Genomic DNA, 27564 nt, shown 5'->3' with positions numbered 1-27564 from the left:
GCTCAGTGATAAATGACTGAAAACACAAACAGAAAGGTTTAAGAGCGCCGATTTATTATAGAAAAAAATTACATCAGCATTTTATTTCATTATTTTTGGGAAAGGCTTTATTTCATATGGTGTTGCCAAAGCTGCTGCTGTTTGGCTATTACACACACACGCACACACACACACACACACACGCACACACACACACACACACACACACACACACACACACACACACACACACACACACTACTAATTTCAGGGTGGTTTTTTTTACAATTCACTGAACACCCCTTATCTAATATCTACAGTAGTATTCGATTATGTATACTTACAGATAGATAAACATAAAGATAACAAATAATCAAGTATAAGCACAAAATATGCCAAAGGATATCACAAAACAGTAAACACAAGAACACCATGGAATAAACACGTTGGTCATCTTGGCAGTGAAGGCATTTGGCTCGTTGAGTTTGGGTTACTAGATCCATCCACTAGCCAAAATTGACACTTCTCTTCAAAAACAGACCATCCAGCATAGCAATATATCTCTAATATTTATTTGACAGTTTCTAGTACTGGTTGAATATTTGGACATTGTTACGTGCAGAGAAGGGTGTGGGAAGGAATAAGAGCGAGGAAAGGGAAGGGATGGAGGGGGGTTACAGAAACACAGTATTTTAGGTAGTGAAATATATAAAAGGGGAAAGAGGAACAACACAAGAATGGGACGTTTAGATAAATAAAAGTGGGGCTTTGGTCTCGTTACAACAGCTCAGTGAAACACATTTTTAGAAACAATTGTTTAAGGCTGGTTGGAAATGGCCTTAAAAGACTACTGTCAGCACATGGGTACCTCTTACTACCCTGATCACTTTGGCACAAGCAAATGTGCTGAATATGCATATCAGAGCCATAGGAAGAGGGAATCATCATAGAAAGAAGTAGAACACTATGGGCCAGTTTCCAGGACACAGATAAAGCTAATGGTGTTGGACTAAGAAGCACTTTCAATGGAGAATCTCCATTTAATTGTGTCCCTCTTTTTTAGATTTAGTCTAGTCTTAGTAATTTTGACAAAAATATTACGTCTTAGTAAAACATTTTTTTAATAATGATTTAATCTAGTTATTGTCAAAATGAAGAAAACAATGGGCCATTTTAGTCAACTAAATGCTCTTTCATTTTATTCACATAATTCATATTGCATAGATATCACACACACACACACACACACACACACACACACACACACACACACACACACACACACACACACACACACACACACACACACAAAGTCCCAGTGCTCGAGTCACTGGGTGCACATTAACTCTATTTACCGAGTCAGATATAGGTGTAGTGGCAAGAAGAATTTAGTCAATCAATTTTTTGCAATCCCTTTCTTCTTTTCTTTCTGTGCCACCGAATGTTTGCATATACAGTGGGCTACTGGTAATACCAGAGCCACGTTCAGTAGAAAAATGTCAGAGGCATGTTTGTTCTACATAGCATATTTCTATCTGAACATTCCAAAAAGTTTCATACTGCTGAACGAGCCCCAGTTTGTTAGCTATAGCTAGCTATTGAGGTAACATGACTGAACAAGGTGTAGTCTAAACAAATGGTTAACGGTCTGGTCCGCAAGTAGCCTACTTTTAGCACGGCCCACAATATTCTTTATGAATATAAAATGCAACCCGCCAATGCACAATAAAAAGAAACAACATAGAGCTGGGTCATATCTTTTGAACAGTAAGGGCTAGCATCAAGCGTTTTGTCTGAGGAAAAGAGGGAGACTTGGCTACAGAACCTGCCTATGAAAGGCAGTGGGGAAGGTGGGAGGGTTGCGCGAAGACTACAAATTCAAAAAACAGCTTACTTTTCTCTACTCAAGGAAGAGAAGAACATCGCTAGACTGTAGTTGCACTGTTCAACTCAATGCTGCTATTGTTTTACATTTTGTAAAGCAGCTTGTGTTTCTTAACCAGGCAAAGGGTAGCTGACTAGAATGCTAGTGGTGACTGGTTAGCTACGGGAAATTAAGAAGAGTTGCCTGCGCAATGTCGGGAAATTAAGAAGAGTTGCCTGCGCAATGTGTCTAATCGAAGACGGAGCTGGAGCGAAGCCTGTCCACACTCATCGCTTGCTCCCCCCCAGCTCACCAGCTGATGGAGGTTGTGTGTGCCGGGTGTGGTGCATCCTTCCCACTGCTGAAAATAACTACATCTGTCCTGCTAATATTAATTGTGCTTATCACTGAAAAGTGCTAGATTTGTTCAAAAACGTTCAAAAACGATTGTCCTGTCCACTAAAGAGTCTACGATTGTCCTGTCCACTACAGAGATAGGTAGATGTTGTCGTGTCTCATTTTAGTCAACTGTATTGAAAAATCACTTTCGTTCAGTTCGTTTTTTCTAGGTCTGTCTAGTCAGTCTCGTCAATTGCCACTGAAAAATAGGTTTGTCAAATATTAGTGGAAAACAAATGTCTAAACCAAAGTTTACACTGTTTTCTGTCTAGATTGATGCTTAATCTGTGTCCGGGGAACGGGCCCTATATGGGGGAAAATGGTGAGGGAAATGGTGAGGAGCATATCATCAAGAGTCCACAGGAGTTGCTTTGTATCCTCTACCGCCCACCCTGCACCCACACTCCCCCCATCCTCCTCAGTACAGTCCTGGGACATCAGATCAGGAGCACCTGCTGGTCCTTGAGCTGTCGTCAGTGGTCAGACGGTGCGTCACATACTTAGCGGGCCCCCACTGCAACACAAGTGTCGAGAACAAATCCCCCCCCCCCCTCTTTGGCCTCCTCCAGTTGTTGTTGCAGGTGGAACATTTATTTTAGAAGAAACTGTCCCCTCCTTCCCTCTCCCATCCATCCAGGATGCGGTACACAGAGAGAGAGAGCTCCCCCAGCAGAGAAGGTTGTGAGACAGGCTTCAGGGTGACATGGCAGAGTGACGATGAATAACTAACCACAAGGTGTTTCTGGGTTAGGGAGCCATTGACTGCTTCTCTCTACACATGCAGGAAATCAGGAGACTCTAGGATGGGATCTAGAAAACACACGCGCATGCAGTGAGCTCCAAAAGTATTGGGACAGTGACAAATGTTTGGTTCTTTTGGCTCTCTACTCCAGCACTTTGGATTTGAAATGATACATTGACTATGAGGTTAAAGTACAGACTGACCACTTTAATTTGAGGACATTTTCACCCATAGTGGGTGAACCATTTAGAAAGTACAACACTTTTTGTACACAGTCCCACCATTTTAGGGGACCAAAAGTATTGGGACAAATTGACTTGTGTAAGTAGTCAAACATTCAGTATTCCTAGCACGCAATGAATTCATCTAGCTTGTGACTCTACAAACTTGTTGGGTGCATTTGGTGTTTGTTTTGGTTGAGTTTCAGATTTCGTGCCCAATAGAAATTAATGGTAAATAATAATGATGTCATTTTGGAGTCACTTGTATTCTAAATAAGAATATAATATTTATAAACATGTCTACATTAATGTGGATGCTACCATGCTTACGTATAGTCCTGCATGAATGGATAATGATGAGTGAGTAAGTTACAGGTGTACAAATATCATACCCCCAAGACATGCTAACCTCTCACCATTACAATAACATGGAAGGTTAGCATTTTTGGGTGTAGTATGATACACTACATGACCAAAAGTATGTGGACACCTGCTCGTCAAACATCTATTTCCAAAATCATGGGCATTAATATGGAGTTGGTCCCCCCTTTGCTGCTATAAAGCCTACACTCTCCTGGGAAGGCCTTCCACTAGATGGTTGGAACATTGTCATGGGGATTTGCTTCCATTCATCTACAAGAGCCTTAGTGAGGTCGGGCACTGATGTTGGGCGACTAGGCCTGGCTTGATGTAATCATTGCGTGCTAGGACTATGGCATCAAATACTAAACGTTTGACTACTTTAATATACAGTACATAAGTGAATTTGTCCCAATACTTTTTGGTCCCCTAAAATTGGGGGACTATGTACAAAAAGTGCTGTAATTTCTAAACAGTTATATGGATGAAAATACCCTCACATTAAAGCTGACAGTCTGCACTTTAACCTTAGTCATTGTATAATTTCAAATTCAAAGTGCTAGAGTACAGAGCCAAAATAACAACAAAAATTAGTCACTGTCCCAATACTTTTGGAGCTCACTGTACACACACCAAGAGAGGGAAGTTAGTTACTGCATCAGATACTGTAAGTTGGTCTGTTGTAATATTGGTTTGCTTAGGGAACATTTGTGACTGATGAGGAAACTAAATCTTTGTACATAAATGTTTCAATACTTTGCCAACACAGTCCCCCCAAAATAGATAAAGAATACTGCACATTCTGTACAAGACACAAGCAATTCTACAGACAGTCTGGATTTCATAGAATAGGACGAAGAAGATGTGTCAGTCAAAAGCAGAACCAGAAAGAGGTTCTAGACCAGTGTTGTGAAACTCTGAAAAAGAAAGCGGAAACTATTGATGCTAAAATTCCACTGAGTTGAAGGTCAGCATGGGCTATTATTTTTAAGCAGAAAACATGAAGTGAGCCTGTGTATGTATGCGTTAGAGAATCAGCTGCTGAACAAGCCTTTCTATCTAAGACGGGCCCTCTCTCCTCTCTGTTCCACCAAGACTTGGCTACCAGGAAACCGGGCAATCCACCTCGGAATGCTGTGAACGTCTGAACAGGTTCCCCAGGAATAAAGGGCATGATTGAACTTGCCTGGCTCAATTGAACCAGAAGAATAGTTGCAAAACTGTGAATGCTGCTCATCTGGGACTCCAAGTAGGCTATAGCAAATACTTAAAATATTTGAAAGATTTTGAATAGTATTTTAACCCAGGTCTGGACATTAAGAGAGTCAGAGGAGGTAAATGTTGTGGTGCAGCCATGCTCTATCCAGTGGGGAGTGGGAATGGGGAGTGAAACTGGATTCGACTTTTTGTGCATACCAGTTTCCTTAGTCACGTCACACTAAAGCCAGCTGTGTGTGTGTGTGTGTGTGTGTGTGTGTTTTAGCCTTCATAAGCTGGATGTTTCATGCTCTGTGCTGTGACAGGCGTGTAAAGCAATGGTAAGCTTATATTACGTCAGACTTTGGTTGCGTTTGTGTGGAAATTAAAATGACAGCAGTCAACTCTTGTGCAATATCAATACTTGGCTGTCTGCTTCTCTGTGTCAACAGCTATGTGTATGTACTTGCATGCGTGTGGAAGGTGGCCATTTGTGTATTTACATTTTTTTTCTCGCTTTTGGTGCAATTTTCACAAGTTTGTGGTAAACTCTTGTTTCAAAACTCAAAATCATACAGTCACTTTTTCACCAAAGTTAATAAGTGTTCCATCTAGAAATACTTGTTTCACATTGCAATACATCTTCATCTAAAGTAAGTGTCTTTCACAAGGCAATGCTCACATTACTTTAGATATCATCCACAGGGATGCTGGTTGATGTTGACGCCAATGCTTTACACCGTTGTGTCAAGTTGGCTGGATGTCCTTTGGGTGGTGGACCATTGTTGATACACACAGGAAACTGTTGAGTGTGAAAAAATCAGCGGTGTTGCAGTTCTTGACACAAATCGGTGCACCTGGCACCTACTACCATATCCTGTTCAAAGGCATAAAAATATTTTGTCTTACCAATTTGCCCTCTGAATGGCACACATACACAATCCATGTCTCAATTTTCTCAAGGCTTAAATATATTGACAAGATCAGAGATGCACGGTATATAACAAATCAAAGTGTATTGGTTGCGTACATAGATTAGCTTATGTTACAGCAGGTGCAGCAAAATGCTTGTGTTTCTAGCTCCTAGAGTGCAGTAATACAATATCAATGCAAACACGCAAATAATCCAGAAACTCCAAAACATTCCCTATACAGTAAACGGTACTGTAATATGGTCATATATTTTCCATTTAAGTAACAGACAATTTTATCCAAAGTGACAACAGTCCACACTAGTGTGTGACCCCAGTGGGAATCAAACCCAAAACTCCAGTGTTGCTAGTGACACGTTCATGTGAACTGAGCCACGTACATGACCACTACAATACATAAGTACAATACACAATTACAATACAGGAAGAAAATGTATGATTGCCATCCACATGAGCGTACCACCCTCCTTCGGGCCATGGATAAAGCATGCAATGATTTCAATACAGACCTACAGTACCAGTCAAAAGTTTGGACACACCTATTGATTCCATTCTATATTTGTACTGTTTTCTACATTGTTGAATAATAGTGAAGACTATCAAGACTATGAAATAACACATATGGAATCATGTAGTAACCCAAAAAGTGTTAAACAAATCAAAATATATGTTATATTTGAGATTCTTCAAAGTAGCCACCCTTTGCCTTGTTGACAGCTTTGCACACTCTTGGAATTCTCTCAACCAGCTTCATGAGATTCAACCAGCTTCATGAGGTCACCTGGAATGCATTTCAATTAACAGGTGTGCCTTGTTAATTTGTGGAATGCCTTTGAGCCAATCAGTTGTGTTGTGACAAGGTAGGGGTGATATACAGAAGATAGCCCTATTTGGTAAAATACCAAGTTTATATTATGTCAAGAACAACTCAAATAAGCGAAGAGAAATGACAGTCCATCATTACTTTAAGACATGAAGGTCAGTCAATACCACAATAATAATAAGAGACTTGTTGGGCCAAAAAACACGAGCAATGGACATTAGACCAGTGGAAATCTGTCCTTTGGTCTGATGAGTCCAAATTTGATTTTTGGTTCAAACTGCTGTCTTTGTGAGATGCAGAGTAGGTGAACGGATGATCTCCGTATGTGTGGTGCCCACCATGAAGTATGGAGGAGGAGGTGTGATGGTGCTTTGCTGTTGACACTGTCTGTGATTTATTTAGAATTCAAGGCACGCTTAACCAGCATGGCTACCACAGCATTCTGCAGCGATACGCCATCCCATCTGGTTTGCGCTTAGTGGGACTATCATTTGTTTTTCCATCGGACAATGACCCAACACGCCTCCAGATGACCTGGGCTCCACAATCACCCAACCTCAACCCAATTGAGATGGTTAATTTATTTAACCCTTATTTAACTAGGCAAGTCAGTTAAGAACAAATTCTTATTTACAATGACGGCCAAACCATAACCCGGATGACACTGGGCCAATTGGGACTCCCAATCACGGCCAGTTGTGATACAGCCTGGAAACAAACCAGGGTCTGTAGTGACACCTTTAGCACTCGGGAGCCCCGAGTTGGACCGCAGAGTGAAGGAAAAGCAGCCCACAACTGCTCAGCACATGTGGGAATTCCTTCAATACCTATGGAAAAGCATTCCAGGTGAGCTGGTTGAGAGAATGCCAGGAGTGTGCAAAGCTGTTATCAAGGCAAAGGGTGGCTACTTTGAAGAATCTAAAATATAATTTCATTTGTTTAACACTTTTTTGGTTACTACATGATTACAAATGTGTTATTTCATAGTTTTGATGTCTTCACTATTATTCTCAAATGTAGAAAATAGTACAAATAAATAAAAATCCTTGAATGAGTAGGTGTGTCCAAACTTTTGACTGGTACTGTATGTCATGCTTGGATTCGCCATGCCAAAAGGTGTTTCGCCAGGTGCATGAACAATGTGGATATATCCTGCGATTTCGATGAGAACATATGGCCAAATGCTCAAGACAGGCTTGATGCAAACTAGTAGTGCCTGCTAAACATAGTTTATTTCATTCTTTCATTTGAAAGATGTCTTCAATGATGACACATGGGATAGAAATTATCGAAAAGATGTTCAGTCAAATTTGTGGGTAAAGCAAGTGTATTGCCTAATGTGAATACAGGGTAAACATTGTAATTTACAGAACTGTAGCATACTACATTCAAACGTAAATGTTGAAGCATGTATCTTAATTTTTTCATTATTGGATTAATTTATTGTTAAAATAACACAATTGAGAAGCTAACATGATGTTGTGTTTTGTTGATTAAACCAATTGACTCATTATATTTCACAGTAATATTGTATTTTGGATCAAAGGTTGTGTTGAAAGAAGTCTACAAACAAAATGAATGCACTGTACAACAAATGTTTTTGAACGCAAGACTGGCTGCGTTACACGTGTTGCTTGTGAAAATAGTACCAAAGCGCGTGTCTGCATGTGTGTGTGCATGAGCATCCATGCATTCGTGCGTGTATGTGTGTTATATCCTGTGTGTACGTGTCTTACCCTGTTCTGGGAAGAAGACAACTCCGTGTGCGGGAGGAGATAGGGGGGTGCCAGGGTCGGACAGTAGCAGGTGTCGGCCTGTCTCTGAGGACTGCCTGGTCATGATTTGAGACACAGTCCTGGTCTTAGCCTGGCCTGGGGGTGAGACCCCCAGAAATACTGGGTTCTCATGGCCCGCAGCTTCACTGAGGAGAGACACACACAGGGGAGAGGGAAGAAACTACCAGATAGATGTATACAGAAAACATATACAGTATTGTATAGTACACAACTGCTATCCGATACATACAGTATTATATTAAGTGTAAACTCCCTCTGTGCAGTGCACTTCATCAGTCCCAATTCAAGTACATTATTTTTACATTCCTCCAGTTGTATGAGTCGGTGAGTGCACATTTACAAGTTCTCAAGACATTGCATACTTATATCAAGAGTTGACTATACATGAATACACACATACTGTACATAACAGTGTGATTACCACTTTGTATCTGTGTTATCAACAGCGTTATGGAAGTATGTATGTGGTTAGTTTTAGCCTAATGTCAGAGGGAAGCCATAGCTGTCGTCTGGGCTGTGCAAAACTCAACTCACCTGTCCATTCTCACCAGCTCGTGTGCACCTGGGAGGGGGAAAGGGAAATGGCCCATTATCAGACAACAAAGCAGTGTGCTAAATCTATGCATGTTTATTCCCTAATGTCATACTTGCTAGTGTAGAGGAAATGAGTTTAAACTGTGTGTGTGTGTGTGTGTGTGTGTGTGTGTGTGTGTTTGTGTGTGTTGCACGCGTGCATGTATGTCTTTGTTACTCACGTTGGCTGGACTGGGCGGATTGTCTTTGCTTGTACACTAACACCATGATGATGGGCAAAGAGAGAATAGCCATGATGCAAGCAGCTGTGGCCAGGCCTGCAGTCACTGACCCTGAGGATACTGTAAATAGACCAGGGGCAAAATTAACCTCAAAGAGCATTTTACTTAGCCTGATGGAACCAGCCTGATCGCCGTGTCCACCATTCTATTTCCATTCTATGTCAGTCTAAACTTCTTCCTCATTGAAACAGTTTGAGCCTGTAATGAGGGGCATTATTTAAAACTAACTGATCTGTGGTTGGATCTCTTTCAACCAACCAGAGGACAGCCTAATTCAACGCACATGTCGGATTTTGTCCTAAACCCACCCATTGTTTCTGAGAGGATGCTGATTGGCCCCTTTATACCAAACACCCATCTTTAGTCCGCAAAAACACTACAGTGAATACTACAGTAAAGTCAGCAGAAACATTACAGTGACAACTATAGTATTTATACCAACTCATTGGCCTTGTGGTTAGAGTGTCTGCGCTGAGAATGGAAGGTTGTGAGTCCAATCCCTGGCCGAGTCATACCAAATACTATAAAAATAGGATCTGATGCATCTCTGCTTGGCACTCAGCGTTAAGGAAATGGATTGGGGGCAAGGCCATACAATACACTAGCGTCCTGTCCAGTGGGTGTACTTGTCCATCAAGCTGCCTCACGCTACAGAAACAGTAGATGGGCTCCTGCCTTTTGAGCCATTCCGTCCTGCACAAGTTACTTAATTACTTATTTACACACTATATAGCATTTTTTTGTATAGGCAGGTGACTCCAATAATCAACTAATCATGACCTTAGGTTTAGAATGCAATTAGTTTAATCAGCTTTGCTTGCTAGGGATGGGGAAAAAGTGTGACACCACTCCGGCGCCCAAGGACTGGAGTTGCCCATCCCTGTGCTGGAGGCAGGTACAATTGTCCATGTGAATAAAGTATACCTTCTGCTGGCTTGATGTCCAATAGAGTGCATTTCGCCTCATCTCTTTTCCCTACAGAGAGATGAGGAGACATACAAGACAGTTTAGCATTTTAAATGTCATGATAAGAATTGACTCGTAGTTGCACCGTGCACACACACACACAAATATTAAACAATTGACAGACGTGAATTCAAACACACACAAAAACTCAAAACACACATTTTCGCTCTCACTCTTTCTCTCTCTCTCTCTCACACGCACGCACGCACGCACGCACGCACGCACGCACACACACACACACACACACACACACACACACACACACACACACAGTGACACACACACACACATGGCCTTACGAGGTGTGATAGTGAGAAAGATGTGGCTATGCGTCCTCTGCACCACCTTGCCATTGTTAATATCCAGGGAGAGGCAGCAGTAACGCCCTTGGTCAGAATTGTTCACAAGCTGTAGTTGCACCCAGAAAGACTCTTCGCTTGCCCCGTACTTTACCCCCCAAGGAAGCGCCGCACTGGAATGGTTGCCCCGGTGATTGTGTTCGCGGGGGTGCACCTTGTCATGGCAATGCTCAGCTGAGTGGGGGGTGAAAAGCCAGCTTTGATGCAGGTGGTCCGAGGGGTGCAGCTTGGCACCTTTCTGGGCACAGAGCAGGGTGACATTGGCACCCACCTCGCACATGTAGGAAAGGTGGGGGGCATTGACAGTCAGGCGGGTGTGAGGATGGGCCACGTCTCCATTGGCTGCAGAGGAGACAGAGTGGACACTTATTGGTGGGAGCACTTCTCAACTGACAAATTAGGCACTAGTTGGCTAAGCAAAGAACCGGGGTGTATTCATTAGTGAAAGATAAAAACATTTAGCAACTAAATGTTTTACATTGGACTATTTCAGGTACGTCCCTCCCTGTTTCGTCCCATTTGGTAAGGGTAGTCACATCATCATAGAAGTTGTTTCAGGAAGAAACAGTGCCTTCAGAAAGTATCCTTGACTTTTTCCACATTTTGTTACATTACAGCTTTATTTCCTCAGCAATTTACACACAATACCCCACAAAGCTAAAACAGATTTTTGCACCAAAAAATATATAATTCAAACTGAAATACCTTATTTACATAAGTATTCAGACCCCTTGCTGTGAGACTCAAAAATTCAGCTCAGGTGCATCCTGTTTCCATTGGTCATCCTTTAGATGTTTCTACAACTTGATTGGAGTCTATCTGTGGTAAATTCAATTGATTGGACATGGTTTGGAAAGGCACAGACCTGTCTATATAAGGTCTCACAGTTGACAATGCATGTCAGAGCAAAAACCAAGCCATGAGATCGAAGGAATTGTCCGTAGAGCTCCGAGACAGAATTGTGTCAAGGCACAGATCTGGGGAAGGGTACCCAAACATTTCTGCAGCATTGAAGGTCCCCAAGAAAACAGTGGCATTCTTAAAAAGAAGAAGTTTGGAACCACCAAGACTCTTCCTAAAGCTGGCTGCCTGGCCAAACTTTGCAATCAGAGAAGAAGGGCCTTGGTCAGGAAGGTGACTAAAAAACTGATGGTCACTCTGACAGAGCTCTAGAGTTCCTCTGTGAAGATGGAAGAGGGAGAACCTTCCAGCAACCATCTCTGCAGCACATCAATCAGGTCTTTATGGTAGTGGCCAGACAGAAGCCACTCCTCAGTAAAAGGCACATGACAGCCCGCTTGGAGTTTGACAAAAGGCGCCTAAAGACTATCAGACCATGAGAAACAAGATTCTCTGGTCTAATGAAACCAATATTGAACTATTTGGCCTGAATGCCAAGTGTCACGCCTGCAGGAAACCTGGCACCATCCCTATGGTGAAGCATGGTGGTGGCAGCATCATGCTGTGTGGATGTTTTGCAGCGGCAGGTACTGGGAGACTAGTCAGGATCGAGGCAAAGTACAGAGAGATCCTTGATGAAAACCTGCTCCAGAGCACTAAGGACCTCAGACTGGGGCAAAGGTTCACCTTCAAACAGGACAACGACGCACATAACTAAGACAACGTAGGAGTGATACAGGACAAGTCTCTGAATGTCCTTGAGTGGCCCAGCCAGAGCCCGGACTTGAACCTGATCGAACATTGCTGGAATGACCTGAAAATAGCTCGGTAGCAACACTCCCCATCCAACCTGACAGAGCTTGAGATGATCTGCAGTGAAAAATCTGAGAAACTCCCCAAATACAGGTGTGCCAAGCTTGTAGCATCATACCCAAGAAAACTCTAGGCTGTAATCGCTACCAAAGGTCCTTCAACAAAGTACTGAGTAAAGCGTCTGAATACTTATGTAAATGTGATATTTCAGTATTTTTTTTTAAATACATTTTTGCTTTGTCATTATGGGTATTGTGTTTAAATCAAATCAAATCAAATTGTATTTGTCACATACACATGGTTAGCAGATGTTAATGCGAGTGTAGCGAAATGCTTGTGCTTCTAGTTCCGACAATGCAGTAATAACCAACGAGTAATCTAACTAACAATTCCAAAACTACTACCTTATACACACAAGTGTAAAGGGATAAAGAATATGTACATAAAGATATATGAATGAGTGATGGTACAGAACGGCATAGGCAAGATGCAGTAGATGGTATCGAGTACAGTATATACATATGAGATGAGTATGTAAACAAAGTGGCATAGTTTAAAGTGGCTAGTGATATATTTTACATCAATTCCCATTATTAAAGGGCTGGAGTTGAGTCAGTGTGTTGGCAGCAGCCACTCAATGTTAGTGGTGGCTGTTTAACAGTCTGATGGCCTTGAGATAGAAGCTGTTTTTCAATCTCTCGGTCCCAGCTTTGATGCACCTGTACTGACCTCGCCTTCTGGATGATAGCGGGGTGAACAGGCAGTGGCTCATGTGGTTGTTGTCCTTGATGATCTTTATGGCCTTCCTGTGACATCGGGTGGTGTAGGTGTCCTGGAGGGCAGGTAGTTTGCCCCCGGTGATGCATTGTGCAGACCTCACTACCCTCTGGAGAGCCTTACGGTTGTGGGCGGAGCAGTTGCCGTACCAGGCGGTGATACAGCCCGACAGGATGCTCTCGATTGTGCATCTGTAGAAGTTTGTGAGTGCTTTTGGTGACAAGCCAAATTTCTTCAGCCTCCTGAGGTTGAAGAGGCGCTGCTGTGCCTTCTTTACGATGCTGTCTGTGTGGGTGGACCATTTCAGTGTGTCTGTGATGTGTACGCCGAGGAACTTAAAACTTACTACCCTCTCCACTACTGTTCCATCGATGTGGATAGGGGGGTGTTCCCTCTGCTGTTTCCTGAAGTCCACAATCATCTCCTTAGTTTTCCTGACACCACACTTCGAGGCCCTCAACTCCACCCTGTAGGCCGTCTCGTCATTGTTGGTAATCAAGCCTACCACTGTTGTGTCATCCGCAAACTTGATGATTGAGTTGGAGGCGTGCGTGGCCACGCAGTCGTGGGTGAACAGGGAGTACAGGAGAGGGGTCAGAACGCTACCCTTGTGGGGCCCCAGTGTTGAGGATCAGCGGGGTGGAGATGTTGTTACCTACCCTCACCACCTGGGGGCGGCCCGTCAGGAAGTCCAGTACCCAGTTGCACAGGGCGGGGTCGAGACCCAGGGTCTCGAGCTTAATGACGAGTTTGGAGGGTACTAATGGTGTTAAATGCTGAGCTGTAGTCGATGAACAGCATTCTCACATAGGTATTCCTCTTGTCCAGATGGGTTTAGGGCAGTGTGCAGTGTGGTTGAGATTGCATCGTCTGTGGACCTATTTGGGCGGTAAGCAAATTGGAGCAAATTGGAGTCTAGGGTGTCTGGTAGGGTGGAGGTGATATGGTCCTTGACTAGTCTCTCAAAGCACTTCATGATGACGGAAGTGAGTGCTACGGGGCGGTAGTCGTTTAGCTCAGTTACCTTAGCTTTCTTGGGAACAGGAACAATGGTGGCCCTCTTGAAGCATGTGTAGATTTATGAGCGGAAAAAACTATTTAATCCATTTTAGAATAAGGCTGTAACCTAACAAAATGTGGAAAAGTCAAGGGATCTGAATACCTTCCGAATGCACTGTACAAAGTACTATAGTTACAAGTACAAAAACAACCCCTTAAACTGCGCACTGAGGCTTGTTATGATACATTCTGCTTTTGCATATTATAGGTCAGCTTGTTTCATTTCCTCTATTCTGGGTATTCTTTTGCTGGTTAGAAAGTACAGACAGAGATTGTTCTAGTCTGCTGTCTATACAAATTTTCTCCAGATAGTTAATAGTTGTTAGATGAGAGAGACACATGTGCATGTGGGAGAGAAAGAGGAAAGATAGTTGAGAGAGAGAGAGAGAGAGAGAGAGAGAGAGGCATGCCAATTGTGAGAGTGTCTGTTGAGCTTTTGCATATTTCAGTTGGACACAGTTCCAATGTACAGTACCTGTCAAAAGTTTGGACACACGTATTCATTCCATTTTTTTGTTTTTACTATTTTATACATTGTAGAATAATAGTGAAGACATCTTACGACCAGACCATGAGAAACAAGATATACACACACTTCAAAAATCAGTGTCGATGAAGAGGAGGAGACATGGATTGTGTATGTGTTCCATTCAGAAGGTGAATATGGGCAAGACAAAATATGTAAGTGTCTTTGAACAGTGTATGGTAGTAGGTACCATGGGGCACCAGTTTGAGTGTGTCAAGAACTGCAATGCTGCTAGGTTTCACACTCAACAATTTCCCATGTATCATGAATGGTCCACCACCCAAAAGACATCCAGCCAACTTGACACAACTGTGGCAAGCACTGGAATCAACATGGGCCAGCATCCCTGTGGAACGCTTTCGACACCTTGTAGAGTTCATGCCCCGACGAATTGAGGCTGTTCTGTGGACAAAAGGGGTGCAACTCAATATTTGGAATTTGTTCCTAATGCTTTGTATACTCATTGTATTTCCACACTGAGTTTGAATTATGAGAATTCCCATTTAGTGTAAGAGCTGTTTGAAAAGGCTTTATGAAATTTCAGCCTGTTTTGGTGGGAGGGATTTTTGGCCTTCCATGGTGTAAATGAGTTAATAGACCAATAAGTATAAGATGATCATGTTTTTTCATGTGTGTAGTGATTAATTCACGTCAGGCCCTCATTTTAAGGTCAACCAACTATGGTGAAAGTATTCCTTTAAAAAAATATATATATATATATACAACAATTCAAGAGAAACACTGAACATGTAATATTCAAATCACAGTGTAAAAGCAGGTGAGCTGGATCTACTGTTTCTGGCCATTTTTTGGTGTTTTGTGTGAGAGGATCTAGCATAAAACATCAAGCCTGTTTTAACAATTAAAATAAATTTGTGAAGCTTGCATTCAATTGCCGCTTCCATTCCCCATGTTACAAGGGGATTTAGGGCTGATTTAACATGAATTCGTTAGCCCTGTTATTTTATTTGGCACTTAATATAATATTTTTTTTATTCAACCACTTGATAAGGGAAAATGTTTTGTTACCAGAATGTTCAAATTAGGTGAAATCAAATGTTTTTATGGGACTAAGTTACACTTCTCAAAAAAGCACCAAATTGTTTAAACGACCTGCTTGTCAATGATTTTAGAAGGAGGCATAATGATGATTGAATTGATTTCACTTTCCATATCTGTCTAGACTTGTAAGATATCTAGATACAACGTGTGCCTGACTACCTCCAGAGGTGGTCCGGAAGATCTGATCACAATCAGATCACAATGCATCTTCGTCTACACCATGGTTCCCAAACTCGGTCCTGGGTCCCTTCCCGGGTAAACGTTTTGGTTTTTGCTTTAGCACTACACAGCTGATTCAAATAACCAACTCATCATCAAATTTAGATTATTTGAATCAGCTGTGTTGTGCTAGGGCAAAAAACTAATTGTGCACCCAGGGGGCCCCAGGACCGAGTTTGAGAAACCTCGGTCTACACCTGTCTGTGGGCACAATCAGAATGTGGACAAGATCAGAAGAAAGGAGGCATGTTAGAACCAGGTATAAAACAGGGCTATAGTCACAGCTAGTCAGTGTTGTGTCCTTGGGCCTGTTAAAGAAGTGACTGAGTAGGAGTGGCGGTCCCAAGGTCTAGGTGGTGGCAGGCTGAAGGACACTGTGGCTCTGCTCTGACTCAATATTGTTAGAGGGTTTAAACACTATTTTATGCTTGGATGTTTGTTTTAGCCTGCCTGGAGTGTCAGGTGGGCAAGGTTTGCACTGTCTGGACTTTTCTATTGGTTCCATTGCAACAGGCAGGCAAAATCCAGAATAGCTGGTATTTGGAACCCAGGTCTGGTCTTGTCTGTCCCGGACAGTGGGTCAGAAATGTAGGCTTCTAGGCCCATTAAACCATCCTCAAGTAGATTTCCTAAACAGACATACGCATAGGTCAATTTGTGCTCAGTAAGGAATAAACCCAGGCCTGGCCCATTTAGGCCCTAATGTCAAAGTGACCCAGGAAAGTGTCTCTAATCATAGTAACCATCTCATGATTTGCCTCTGGAGATAGAGAGAATGGGATCAATGAACAAGCAGATGGTTGTCTGAGAAACAGGAGGTTAACAGCTATCTTCATGAAAGCAATAGAGCCTTGAACAGACCACCGAGACTGGACGCAGTACTTAGCACCTCTGCCCAGAATGTCGACATTCAAGATGTTTTGTGTGTTCATATAGCACAGAATTTGGCGGTCAGTCTAGTAAAAATACTTCAGACCAGAACGACTGGTGGCATTAGCATTGCTTCCTTATTAAGCCTACTGTCTTCTTCAAGTTTAGCTGGAATTTAGGCCAAAAGGATTTGAGAAATTTGATTGATTGACGATAGCGCTAACATCCTGACCACACTGTTGCAAAATAAATGTACTCGTACACGTTATTCAATAATTTCACACAAACTGCTCACATGTTCCACCTCTCCCATCTCCTCACCGGTTTTAGGACCATATACTCACATGGATGATTGAAATATAAACTGAGGTCCACACTCCAGTCCAGTTGGTGGTGGTAATGCACCTTAAAGTTGGTTGCCAACCGTCATATAAAGTCCACAGAAGAAGAAGACTGAAGGAGAGATTACAAGAAACTAACTAGGTTTACCTTTTTATCTGTGGAATAATTGTCGGTGTAGAGAACACACAAATTTGGTTGACTCAAAATGGGTCAGAATTCTACAAAAGATCCAGAAAAAAGGATGTTGTGCATTTCATGTAAAATAACCATCTAATGTTTATATCCCAGGACAAATTAGCTAGCAACAGCGAGCTAGCTAGCTAAATATCCATGAATGTTCTAGGTTAATATAGTTAGTTCAGAGAACATTTTGATAATTCAACCTGTGTGTCCTGATCGCGTCTGGTGTGAATAGACAAAATCAACATGCGCGCGATGGCGTTTGCCAGATCTAGTCAGCATGTAAGACATTGGCCTACATCTCGTCTTGCGCTGCGCAGAATATTAGATCTCAGCAACGACTGGAGAAGTATTTAAGATCACAACTTCCTTATGATATAGAGTGCATTTGAAAAGTACTCAGACCCTTTGACTTTTTCCAAATGTTGTTAGGGTACAGCCTCATTCTAAAATGGATAAAATTAAACAATTTCCTCAGCAATCTACACACAAGACCCCCTAATAACAAAGTAAAAGCAGGTTTTTAGAAATGTATTAAAAACAAAAACAGACCCTTTGCTATGAGACCTGAAATTGAGCTCAGGTGCACACTGTCTCCAATGTTTATCCTTGAGATGTTTCTACATTTTGATTGGACATAATTTGGAAAGGCTCACACCTGTCTATTTAAGGTCACACAGTTGACAGTCCATGTCAGAGCAAAAATCAAGCCATGAGGTTGAAGGAATTGTACGTAGAGCTCAGAGACAGGATTGTGTCCAGGCACAGATCTGGGGAAGGGTAGCAAAACAATTATGCAGCATTGATGGCCCCCAAGAACGCAGTGGCCTACATCCTTCTTAAATGGAAGAAGTTTGGAACCACCAAGAGTCTTCCTGGAGTGGGCCGTCCCGGCCAAACTGAGCAATCGGGGGAAAAGTGTCTTGGTCAGGGAGGTCACCAAGAACCCAATGGTCACTCTGACAGAGCTGTAGAGTTCCTCTGTGAAGATGGGAGAACCTTCCAGGAGGACAACCATCTCTGCAGCACTCCACCAATCAGGCCTTTATGGTGGAGTGGCCAGACGGAAGCCACTCCTCAGTAAAATACACATGACAACCCACTTGGAATTTGCCAAAAGGCACCTTAAGACTCTCAGACCATGAGAAACAAGATTCTCTGGTCTGATGAAACCAAGATTTAACTATTTGGCCTGAATGTCAAGCATCACGCCTGGAGGAAACCTGGCACCATCCTTACGGTGAAGCATGGTGGAGGCAGCATCATGCTGTGGGGATGTTTTGCAGCGGCAGGGACTGGGAGACGATCGAGGCAAAGATAAACAGAACAAATTACAGAGAGATCCTTGATGAAAACCTGCTCCAGAGCGAGGATCTCACCTCGCTAAGGTTCACCTTCCAACAGGACAACGACCCTAAGCACACAGCCAAGACAACGCAGGAGTGGCTTCGGGACAAGTCTCTGAATGTCCTTGAGTGACCCAGACAGAGCCCAGTCATGAACTCGATCGAACATCTCTGGAGAGACCTGAAAATATATGTGCAGTTTAGCATCTGCTTCATTTGATCACTTTTTTATAGACCGAGTCACTGGGGCTTCCTGCTTCAATTTTTGCTTGTGAGCAGGAATCAAGAGGAGACAATTGTGGTCAGATTTACCAATGAAGGGCGAGGGAGAGCTTTGTATGCGTCTCTGTGTGTGGAGTACAGGTGATCTAGAATTGTTTTCTCCCTGGTTGCGTATGTAACATGTTGATAGAAAGGTAAAACTGATTTAAGTTTCCCTGCATTAAAATCCCCAGCCACTAGGAGCGTCGCCACTAGGTGAGCGGTTTCCTGTTTGCTTATTTCCTTATACAGCTGACTGAGTGCAGTCTTAGTGGCAGCATCTGTCTGTGTTGATAAATAAACAGCCACAAAAAGTATGGATGAAAACTCTCTTGGCAAATAGTGTGGTCTACAGTATTATAAGATACTCTACTTCAGGCGAGCAAAATCTAGAGACTTCCTTAGATTTTGGGCACCAGCTGTTGTTTACAAATATGCACAGACCGCCCACCCCCCCTCGTCTTACCTGAGTGCTGTTCTATCTAGCCAATGCAACGTATATCCTGCTAGCTGCATATCCATGTCATCATTCAGCCACGATTCCGTGGAAAAATAAGATGTTACAGTTTCTGATGTCCCGTTGGTAGGATATTCGTGATCGTACCTCGTCTAATTTATTGTCCAATGATTGCACATTGGCAAGCAATATTGACGGTAACGGCAGCTTTCCCACTCTCCGTCTGCGGATCCTTATGAGGCACCCCGCTCTGTGTCCTCTGTACCTGCGTCCCTTTCTCTTGCCAATGACGGGGATGTTGGCCTTGTCGGGTGTTCGAAGTACATCCTGTGCGTCCTGCTTGTTGAAGAAAAAATCTTTGTCTAATCTGAGGTGAGTTATTGTTGTCCTGATATCCAGAAGCTCTTTTTTTCCGTAAAATACGGTGGCAGAAATATTATGTACAAAATAAGTTACAAATAACGCAAAAAAAACCTACATAATAGTACAATTGGTTAGGCACCCGTGAAAACTGCTGCCATTTCTTCCAGCGCCATTTTAATACAAGCTTGTAGCGTCATACCAAAGAAGACTCGAGGCTGTCTTCACTACCAAAGGTACTTCAACAAAGTACTGAATAAAGGGACTGAATACTTGTACATTTGATATCAGTTTTTTATTTTTATTCTTAAAAACTGTTTTTGCTTTGTCATTGAGGTTTGTGTGTAGGTTGATGAGAAAAAAACTATTTAATCAGTTTTAGAATAAGTCTGTAATGTAACAAAATGTGGAAAAAGTCAAGGGGTCTGAATACTGTCCGAAGGCACTGTATATATTTATATAAGCACAATGTGCTGACAGTTATCACAGGTGAAGTGAGACAATACAGATGACGTTGCTCATGATGTGCACCCCTCAAATTATACAAATGTAACAGTCTGAGCGCACCAGTTTTGAAACAACGATACAGATGTAACCATCTACAAAATAATAGCAAGAACCCCCTCTGCAGTTTAGAAAATGCTGTCATAATGCTGTGCTGATAAACATTTGCAATACATGTTTAACTCATGTAGATTGAAGGAAAATATAAAAGCAACATGCAACGATTTTACTGAGTTACAGTCAATTGAAATACATTCATTAGGCCCTGATCTATGGATTTCACATGACTAGGCAGGGGCGCAGCCATGGGTTGGCCTGGGAGGACATAGGCCAGAAATACTCCTCAACACTCCATATTTCCCTACCTCCCCCCTCAGACGATCCCGCAGGTGAAGAAGCTGGATGTGGAAGTCCTGGGCTGGTGTGGCTACACGTGGTCTGCGGTTGTAAGGCCGGTTGGACGTACTGCCAAATTCTATAAAATGAGGTTAAGGCGGCTTATGGAAGAGAAATTAACATTAAATTCTCTGCAACATCTCTGGTGGACATTCCTGCATTCAGCATGCCAATTCCACGCTCCCTCAAAATTTGTGACAAAATGGCACATTTTAGAGTGGCCTTCTATTGTCCCCAGGCCAAGGTGCATCTGTGTAATGATCATGCTGTTTCATCAAATTATTGATATGCCACACCTGCCAGGTGGATGTATTATCTTGGCAAAGGATAAATGATAACTAACAGTGATGTAAACACATTTGTGCACAAAATGTGAGAGAAATAAGCTCTTTGTGTATATTGGAACATTTGTGTGATCTTTTATTTCAGTTAATGAAACATGGGACCAACACTTTACATGATGCTTTTATATTTTTGTTCAGTGTATTATCTGAGCGGTACTGGTGCGCCCAACTCAAACATCTATGTGCATTCCACACACATCTCAGGTTTATAAGTGAGTGTTCCAAAACATCTAAAAGATTAGAAAAGGTTTTGTGGCACACTTGAGAGTTCCTCAAGGCACACCAATATGCTGCAGCACACCAGTTGACAACCACTGCAGTAGAGGGTTGTGGTCAAGGGAGTGGGTTGGGTTCTGTGTCCTTAGTTTACAGCCTTTGGCTCAGTCAGTTCAAGACAATGCTGTAGGCACAATGCTGTAGGCTTTTAAACATCCGTTAAAACAGACTCTCAAAGCAGAAGTGTGAATGTTTATTTTTTTCTGTGCTTCCTATTTCTCTCTCTCTGTGTGTGTGTGTGTGTGTGTGTGTGTGTGTGTGTGTGTGTGTGTGTGATCTGCAGGGTCACACAGCTTTAACATCTGCAGTTTTGGGGCGGCTACATATGCAAAGTGGAGACTGGAGAGCTTGCCTCAGTTGGCTTTACCAAAGGCTTTTATGTCTTAGTAAATAGTGTATAATTAAGCAATAGGGGGGGGGGGGTGGTATATGGCCAATATACCATGGCCAAGGGCTGTTCATATATGCACAACGCAATGCAGAGTGTATGGATATAGCCCTTAGCCGTGTTATAATGGCAATATACCACAAACACCCGAGGTGCCTTATTGCAATTATAAACTGGTTACCAGCATAACTGGAGCAGTAAAAATAAATGTTTTGTCATACGGTCTGATATTACTCGGCTTTCAGCCAATCAGCCTTCAGGGCTCGATCCTCTCAGTTTATAATATCCCTTTGGTTGGTTTATCACTTGAGTTGATCTAAATTAGCAAATATCTGTGCAATCACAGGTCAAATCGTCTAGTGATAACCTGTGAGGTCTAAATCGGAGCCCTTATCCAATTGAAGTGAGTTAACGGGTGCAGCAGCTGCTTTTCATGCCTTGTCCAGATGGACTGGGGAGTGGTGCAGGGGGTTAAACAAACTCTTAAGCAGTGCCAGATGTTGTCTCATGCACCGTTTACATCTTGACACATTTCATTACGCCATACATCATATTCATGCAAAATATGACCTTTTCATTCAAGATAGGAGAAACATTTAGCTTACTAACTTTTTCCTTAACTTGTTTCGATAGCTTGACTTCCTAGAAAGTTATCTTACAGAACTGCTATCTATCTATACTGTAGCTAGCGACCTCCACCTAATAATTATCATCAAAAACAAACGTCATTACAATCAAGCGATTGAAACCAGTTCAGGGAACAGAACCAAAAAACGGAAAATGTCATTTTTCAAGGAACAGAAACATAACTAAAATGATCAATACTGTTCCCGGAAGAGAACATGGTTTTATTTTATTATTACAATATTTTACGTTCCAGGCATTTTTTCTCCCACAAAAAAAATGCAACAAAGCACCTACACTTTGCAAAAAAGCCCTCACTCTGTCACGTTGGATTTATTAACAACAAAAAGGTAAGACATGTTTTTATTTATTGTGCCGCTCTGCACACACAAACTTGTTAGCTAACGTTAGCTAGCTCAAGCTTGTTAGCTAGCTAGCTAAAAGGACATTCAAAGTTCCTCCATGGAAGTCGCTCCGACTAGGTATAATTCTGTGGACCTTTTTCAGATAATGCATGTCATAACAAGTTACCCAGCACTTCAAACCTCCTCCTCAACCCTCTCTCCCCAGTCCCACCTGCAAAATTTCAGTCCCATCTTGTGCCATAGGCAACACTTTTCTGTCCATGACGCATGTAAACAAATAGCTTTCCTGCTCTTTCTACACTGATTGGTGAAGTCATTTAATGAGCTAAATGTAAAAAACTTGATTCACAGGTTAAAAGTAACAGAAAATAATGATATAAACCGGCCCCTTTTTTTTGGTTCGAAGCGGTTCAGAACATTATTTTGCTGGTCGGAAGTGTTGAACAGAACGAAAAAAATAGTGGTTCTGTTCAGAACGAAACGATTGGCTAAAGAAATTTGGGTCCAACCATGACAATAAACTTTAAACGGGAGGCAACAGTCATAAAGTAGAATTGTCTTAACAGCCGATGTGTATTATTTTTTAAACATACTATTAAAATATCACAAACTTATAGGAAGCGTCATCCGGGTTAGGGAAGGGTTTGATCGGCCGGGATTCCCTTGTCCCATTGCGCTCTAGTGACTCCTTGTGGCGGGCCAGGTGCCTGCAACTTACCCCGATCACCAGCTGGGCAATGTTTCCTCCGATACATTGGTGTGGCTGGCTTCCAGGTTAAGAGCGCAGTACAAGTACTTTCAATTCAAAAAATGCTTTCAATTGTTCCAAACTTTGGGGCATCTTCAGTCCAGCTTGAGTCCATTGAAGAACAGGAAGTGACCAAACCACAGAAGATGAAAATGTGGTTTTGGATAATGGCTTTATGGGATAGCTAGCAACATGTAACAATTACCCATTCCAATAAGTACTATTTTAATAGTAATATTAAATAATACACATTGGCTGCTAATACAATTGTATTATGACTGTAGCCTCCCATTTAAGTGTATTGTTTTTGAAGAGAATGAATAGGTGAAGGTTGCTAGCTACAGTGGTATCAACAACCTAGCCTAGCTTCTAGCTAGCTGCTCTGCGAGTTAGCTTGTTTTGCTATAAAGTAACTAAACAAACATGTTTTATGATCACCTAAAATAATCTAGTTCTCCTGTCTTGAATGAAAAGGCCATATTTTTAAATCTCCCAAAATAAATGTGATTGTTTGACAAGAGAGGCTCCCCTCCATACTGCGTTACAAACACTACACTTGTCCGTTCATTAACAGGGCAATGCGTTCAAAACAACTGGGAACTCTGAAATATCTGACTTCAGTGACTTCAAAACAACTGGTAACTCTGAATAAAAAGGGGATCAGATTGGGAAAAATCTTTTGAATGGTCATCCAACATGGAATTCCAAGTCGGGAACTGGGGACTCTTTCTAGAGCTCCAACTGTACGACCTGAAGATCACTGACGCCATGATTTGACTTAGTTTTTTCCAAGTTCCCACGTATCTTATTACGACATAATAATATACGTCATGACGTGTACGGGGCATGAGGCTTCAATGTGGAACTCAAAACAAACGCGTTTGGTAGGCTAAAACTTTGTGTAATGTTTCCAACACCACACGTACAAGACACTGTCAACAAAATCCCATCCCACAACAATTTTGACATAGGCATATCTTGATTTAGGCTAAATTAGCCTAGGGTGATGGCATTTTGTCATTGCCACTACCTGGAGGAAAACTTTATTTTGGTCAAAACTGGACATTTTTTTATTAACTAGGCAAGGCAGTTAAGAACAAACTCGTATTTACAATGACGGCCTAGGAACAGTGGGTTAACTGCCTTGTTCAGGGGCAGAACGACAGATTTGTACCTTTTCAGCTCGGGGATTCGATCGATCAACTTTTCAGTTACTTGCCCAACGTTCTAATCACAAGGCTACCTGCCGCCACAGTTAAACAGCAGATGATTCATATCTCACAGAAGATGGAAAATGACTGCATGGCGGCAAACGCTCGGATCATGAGATGGATATCGCGCATTTACGCACAAAGGTAGCGAATGTTGAGAGTAGGCCTATTGTAGCCTAGAAACGTAAATAACTATAACTGGTAAATTACATTATCAATTCCTACATTCGATTAGAGATTGGAAAGTGAATGGCAATCTCACTTGTCCCATAGCACGTAATGCAACACATCAGCAGTAGACCAAGGCCTAATGGATAGCCTATGACATTTCTGCCACAGTATGCCTATTTCAGATTGGAACTACCCTATTTTGTTGAGTGTTGCCATGTTCGCGGTTTTCCGGCAAAATGTGTGTACTTTGAAAACGATGTCGCGGGTGAAAATGTATTTGTAGCGGGTTGCAGGTTTTGAGGCTAGTTCTAAATTGCACCGCGGCCGCCATGATATTTCTCTTAAAAATATATTTCACTGTGACCTGCTGCTGACTGTCAGGCAGTGAGGCAGGCTGTTGCTGAGTGAGTTGTGGGGAGAGCCTGTGGTGTGTGTTGATAGAGCAGTACAGCTATTGAGTCATGTAAGCGAGAGGCGAGAGCAGCACGAAATCACTGATAACTTTTTACCAGTTGTAGGTAGGTTATTGACATTTTGGAGACACCTATTTCTAACCCATTTTACATAAAACATATTAATACGCTAGAATTGATGCACATCAATAAATAATGGAAACAATGCACTAGAGTGCACTACTGGTATAATTTCGACTGCTTAAGAATACGGTATCAAGCGAAGTGCTTGCTGCCCGAGTGGAAATTAGAAATGCATGTTTTGGAACTCCCTCCCGTGGTTATTTTTATGGGGTTAAAGTCCTCAATGAAACGGACATTAGGCTAAATGTGAAGAATGATACATTTGCCTCTGTTAGCTATCAAGTAGCCTATAATGTATATGCCATTCTAGGTTACCATTTGATACAATAAAAAATCACTGGAGTCATTGCAAATCCATCTGTGCCACTTGTGTAGCCTACCTGGCAAACCAATTTAATAAATAGCCTATAACTTTAGTTTATTGTTGTTGTAGCCTTGTGTTATTATGCAATCATTAATGGACATGTTTAGTTTATTCAATTGGAAATGAGAACTTGTTCTCAACTGGTCTACCTGGTTCAATAAAGGTGAAATAAAATAAAATAAAAATATAAAAAATCGCTCAATTTACCTCTTGTCTAGGCTAATGTAGACTATTTAACATGAGATGTAGGCCTATCAGGGTCTATAGGCTACCTACCTTTATCTAAGCAAATCATGGCAAAATTGAATTACAATCATCCCAGATTTTAGTCTGTAGCCTATGCCTATTGAAATGTGTCAATCTTGCAAATGGGCCATTTGTAGTCTGAACATTTGGCACATAATAACAGCAGAAATAAAGCCTAACATTAGTTTTTTTATGTTCAGAGATTTCAAGATCTTCTGTCCAACTTTCAGCACTCAAACTCTCCTTTCAGATTTATCTATAGTTATGAACATGCAAAAAGGGGATTTATTTACAATTATAAACCTGGTTCAAGCCCTGAATGCTGATTGGCTGAAAGATGTGGTATATCCGACCATATACCACAGGTATGACAAACATTGCATTTTACTGCTGTAATTACGTTGGTAACCAGATTCTAATATCATTCAGGCATCCCCTGGGTTTGCGGTATATGGACAATATAACACAGCTAACGGCTGTATCCAGGCACTCCGCATTGCATCATGCATAAGAACAGCCGTTAGCCGTGGTATATTGGCCATATACCATACCCCCTTGTACAAATAATCTGGCAAGTTTAATAAAGGCAAATTATATTTTCTCTTGACACATATTAAAATTCATTTATTAGGTCATGTCATAGCTTGCAATCATTTTTTAATTGTTAGACACTACAGCACTGTTGGAGCTGGGAACTAAAGCATTTCGCTACACCCGCAATAACGTGCTAAAAATGTGTATGTGATCAAATAACATTTGATATGATTCATTATTTTGAGAACCTGAATTTTGCTTCAAATATCTTTGCAAGTTACTATGATATTCCTTCTTAATTGGCTCGATAACTTTATGGAAAAACATTTTATTGTATAAATATGGCAATTCTTCTCTTGCTGTGAAAAAAATGCTTTTGCAGTGTTTGACTGGTCATTGGGTTAGAAACTTTAGCTTGACCTGGCAACCCTGTCAGTTTTGCCTGAAAACATTTAATATTTACAAAATCTTGTAAAAGTTAAAAGAAGAGAGTATGCTATTTAGTTTCAACGACACAGGGTAGCAACAAGCTCACACACCCAGGGTGTGAGCAACAAGCTCACAGGAGAGATTGGATTGCTTTGCTTACCTCCAACCACGGTCGCCAGGTGAAAATAGAGCAGAAACCTCAGCAGCAAATGGATCCGTAAAGTTTCTCTGCTGTATAATTCCCACGTCATTATTGTCTTCTGTCGCCTATGTAGCCTACTTTTTAATATTGATCTTCCTTCAAACATATTTTTTTTGCTCTGCTGATACGTTAATTATTTTAACTGCGTTGGAATAACAATCTTTGACACGTGACACTTTATGCTACAATGTCACTAGTAAAAGTAAGTTACAAGTAGTCCTACCAAATTTTTGTGACTTGATGTCTTGCAGGAGGATATACTGTTGGCAAAATAATGCACTCCAACTAAAACCGCACATGCGCGCTGGCTCCTCCACCAACCTTCTCTCTCTGTCTCGCTCCTCCCCCTACCCACACTCTTTTAGCTGTTGAATGTTCCTCCATTCCAAAACCAACTGCATAAGTGTATTTTGACACCTAATTGTAATTACAGTAGATGGTTTGACTGATTTTATATATATATAGATATACAGTGGGACAAAAAAGTATTTAGTCAGCCACGAATTGTGCAAGTTCTCCCACTTAAAAAGATGAGAGAGGCCTGTAATTTTCTTTGTAGGTACACTTCAACTATGAAAGACAAAATGAGAAAAAAAAATCC

The 27564-nt window shown here is 41.7% G+C and overlaps 2 protein-coding genes across 3 annotated transcripts in view; one reads left to right on the top strand and one right to left on the bottom strand.

Moving 5' to 3' along the window:
• cdh23 (cadherin-related 23) overlaps nt 1-27564 on the top strand; it is a 655816-nt gene that overhangs the window by 497540 nt on the left and 130712 nt on the right. The gene's annotated exons all lie outside the window — the stretch shown is intronic.
• On the bottom strand, nt 34-27277 carry vsir (V-set immunoregulatory receptor). Of its 2 annotated transcripts, none has more exons than XM_036980732.1 (7): nt 27187-27277; nt 10394-10795; nt 10053-10103; nt 9069-9188; nt 8848-8875; nt 8254-8438; nt 34-3052 (listed from the first exon to the last, which is right to left on the bottom strand). In XM_036980732.1, the coding sequence occupies exons 1-7, from the start codon at nt 27260-27262 to the stop codon at nt 3015-3017; spliced, it is 900 nt and encodes a 299-aa protein (XP_036836627.1). In that variant the 5' UTR covers nt 27263-27277; the 3' UTR covers nt 34-3014. The 2 variants fall into 2 exon arrangements, with proteins under 2 accessions (XP_036836627.1, XP_021461437.1); XM_021605762.2 differs by having other exon boundaries at nt 26922-27268.

This window comes from Oncorhynchus mykiss, chromosome 1 (assembly GCF_013265735.2).
Source record: "Oncorhynchus mykiss isolate Arlee chromosome 1, USDA_OmykA_1.1, whole genome shotgun sequence".
NCBI classification, from domain to species: domain Eukaryota; kingdom Metazoa; phylum Chordata; class Actinopteri; order Salmoniformes; family Salmonidae; genus Oncorhynchus; species Oncorhynchus mykiss.
This window is presented reverse-complemented; position numbering and strand designations above follow the sequence as displayed.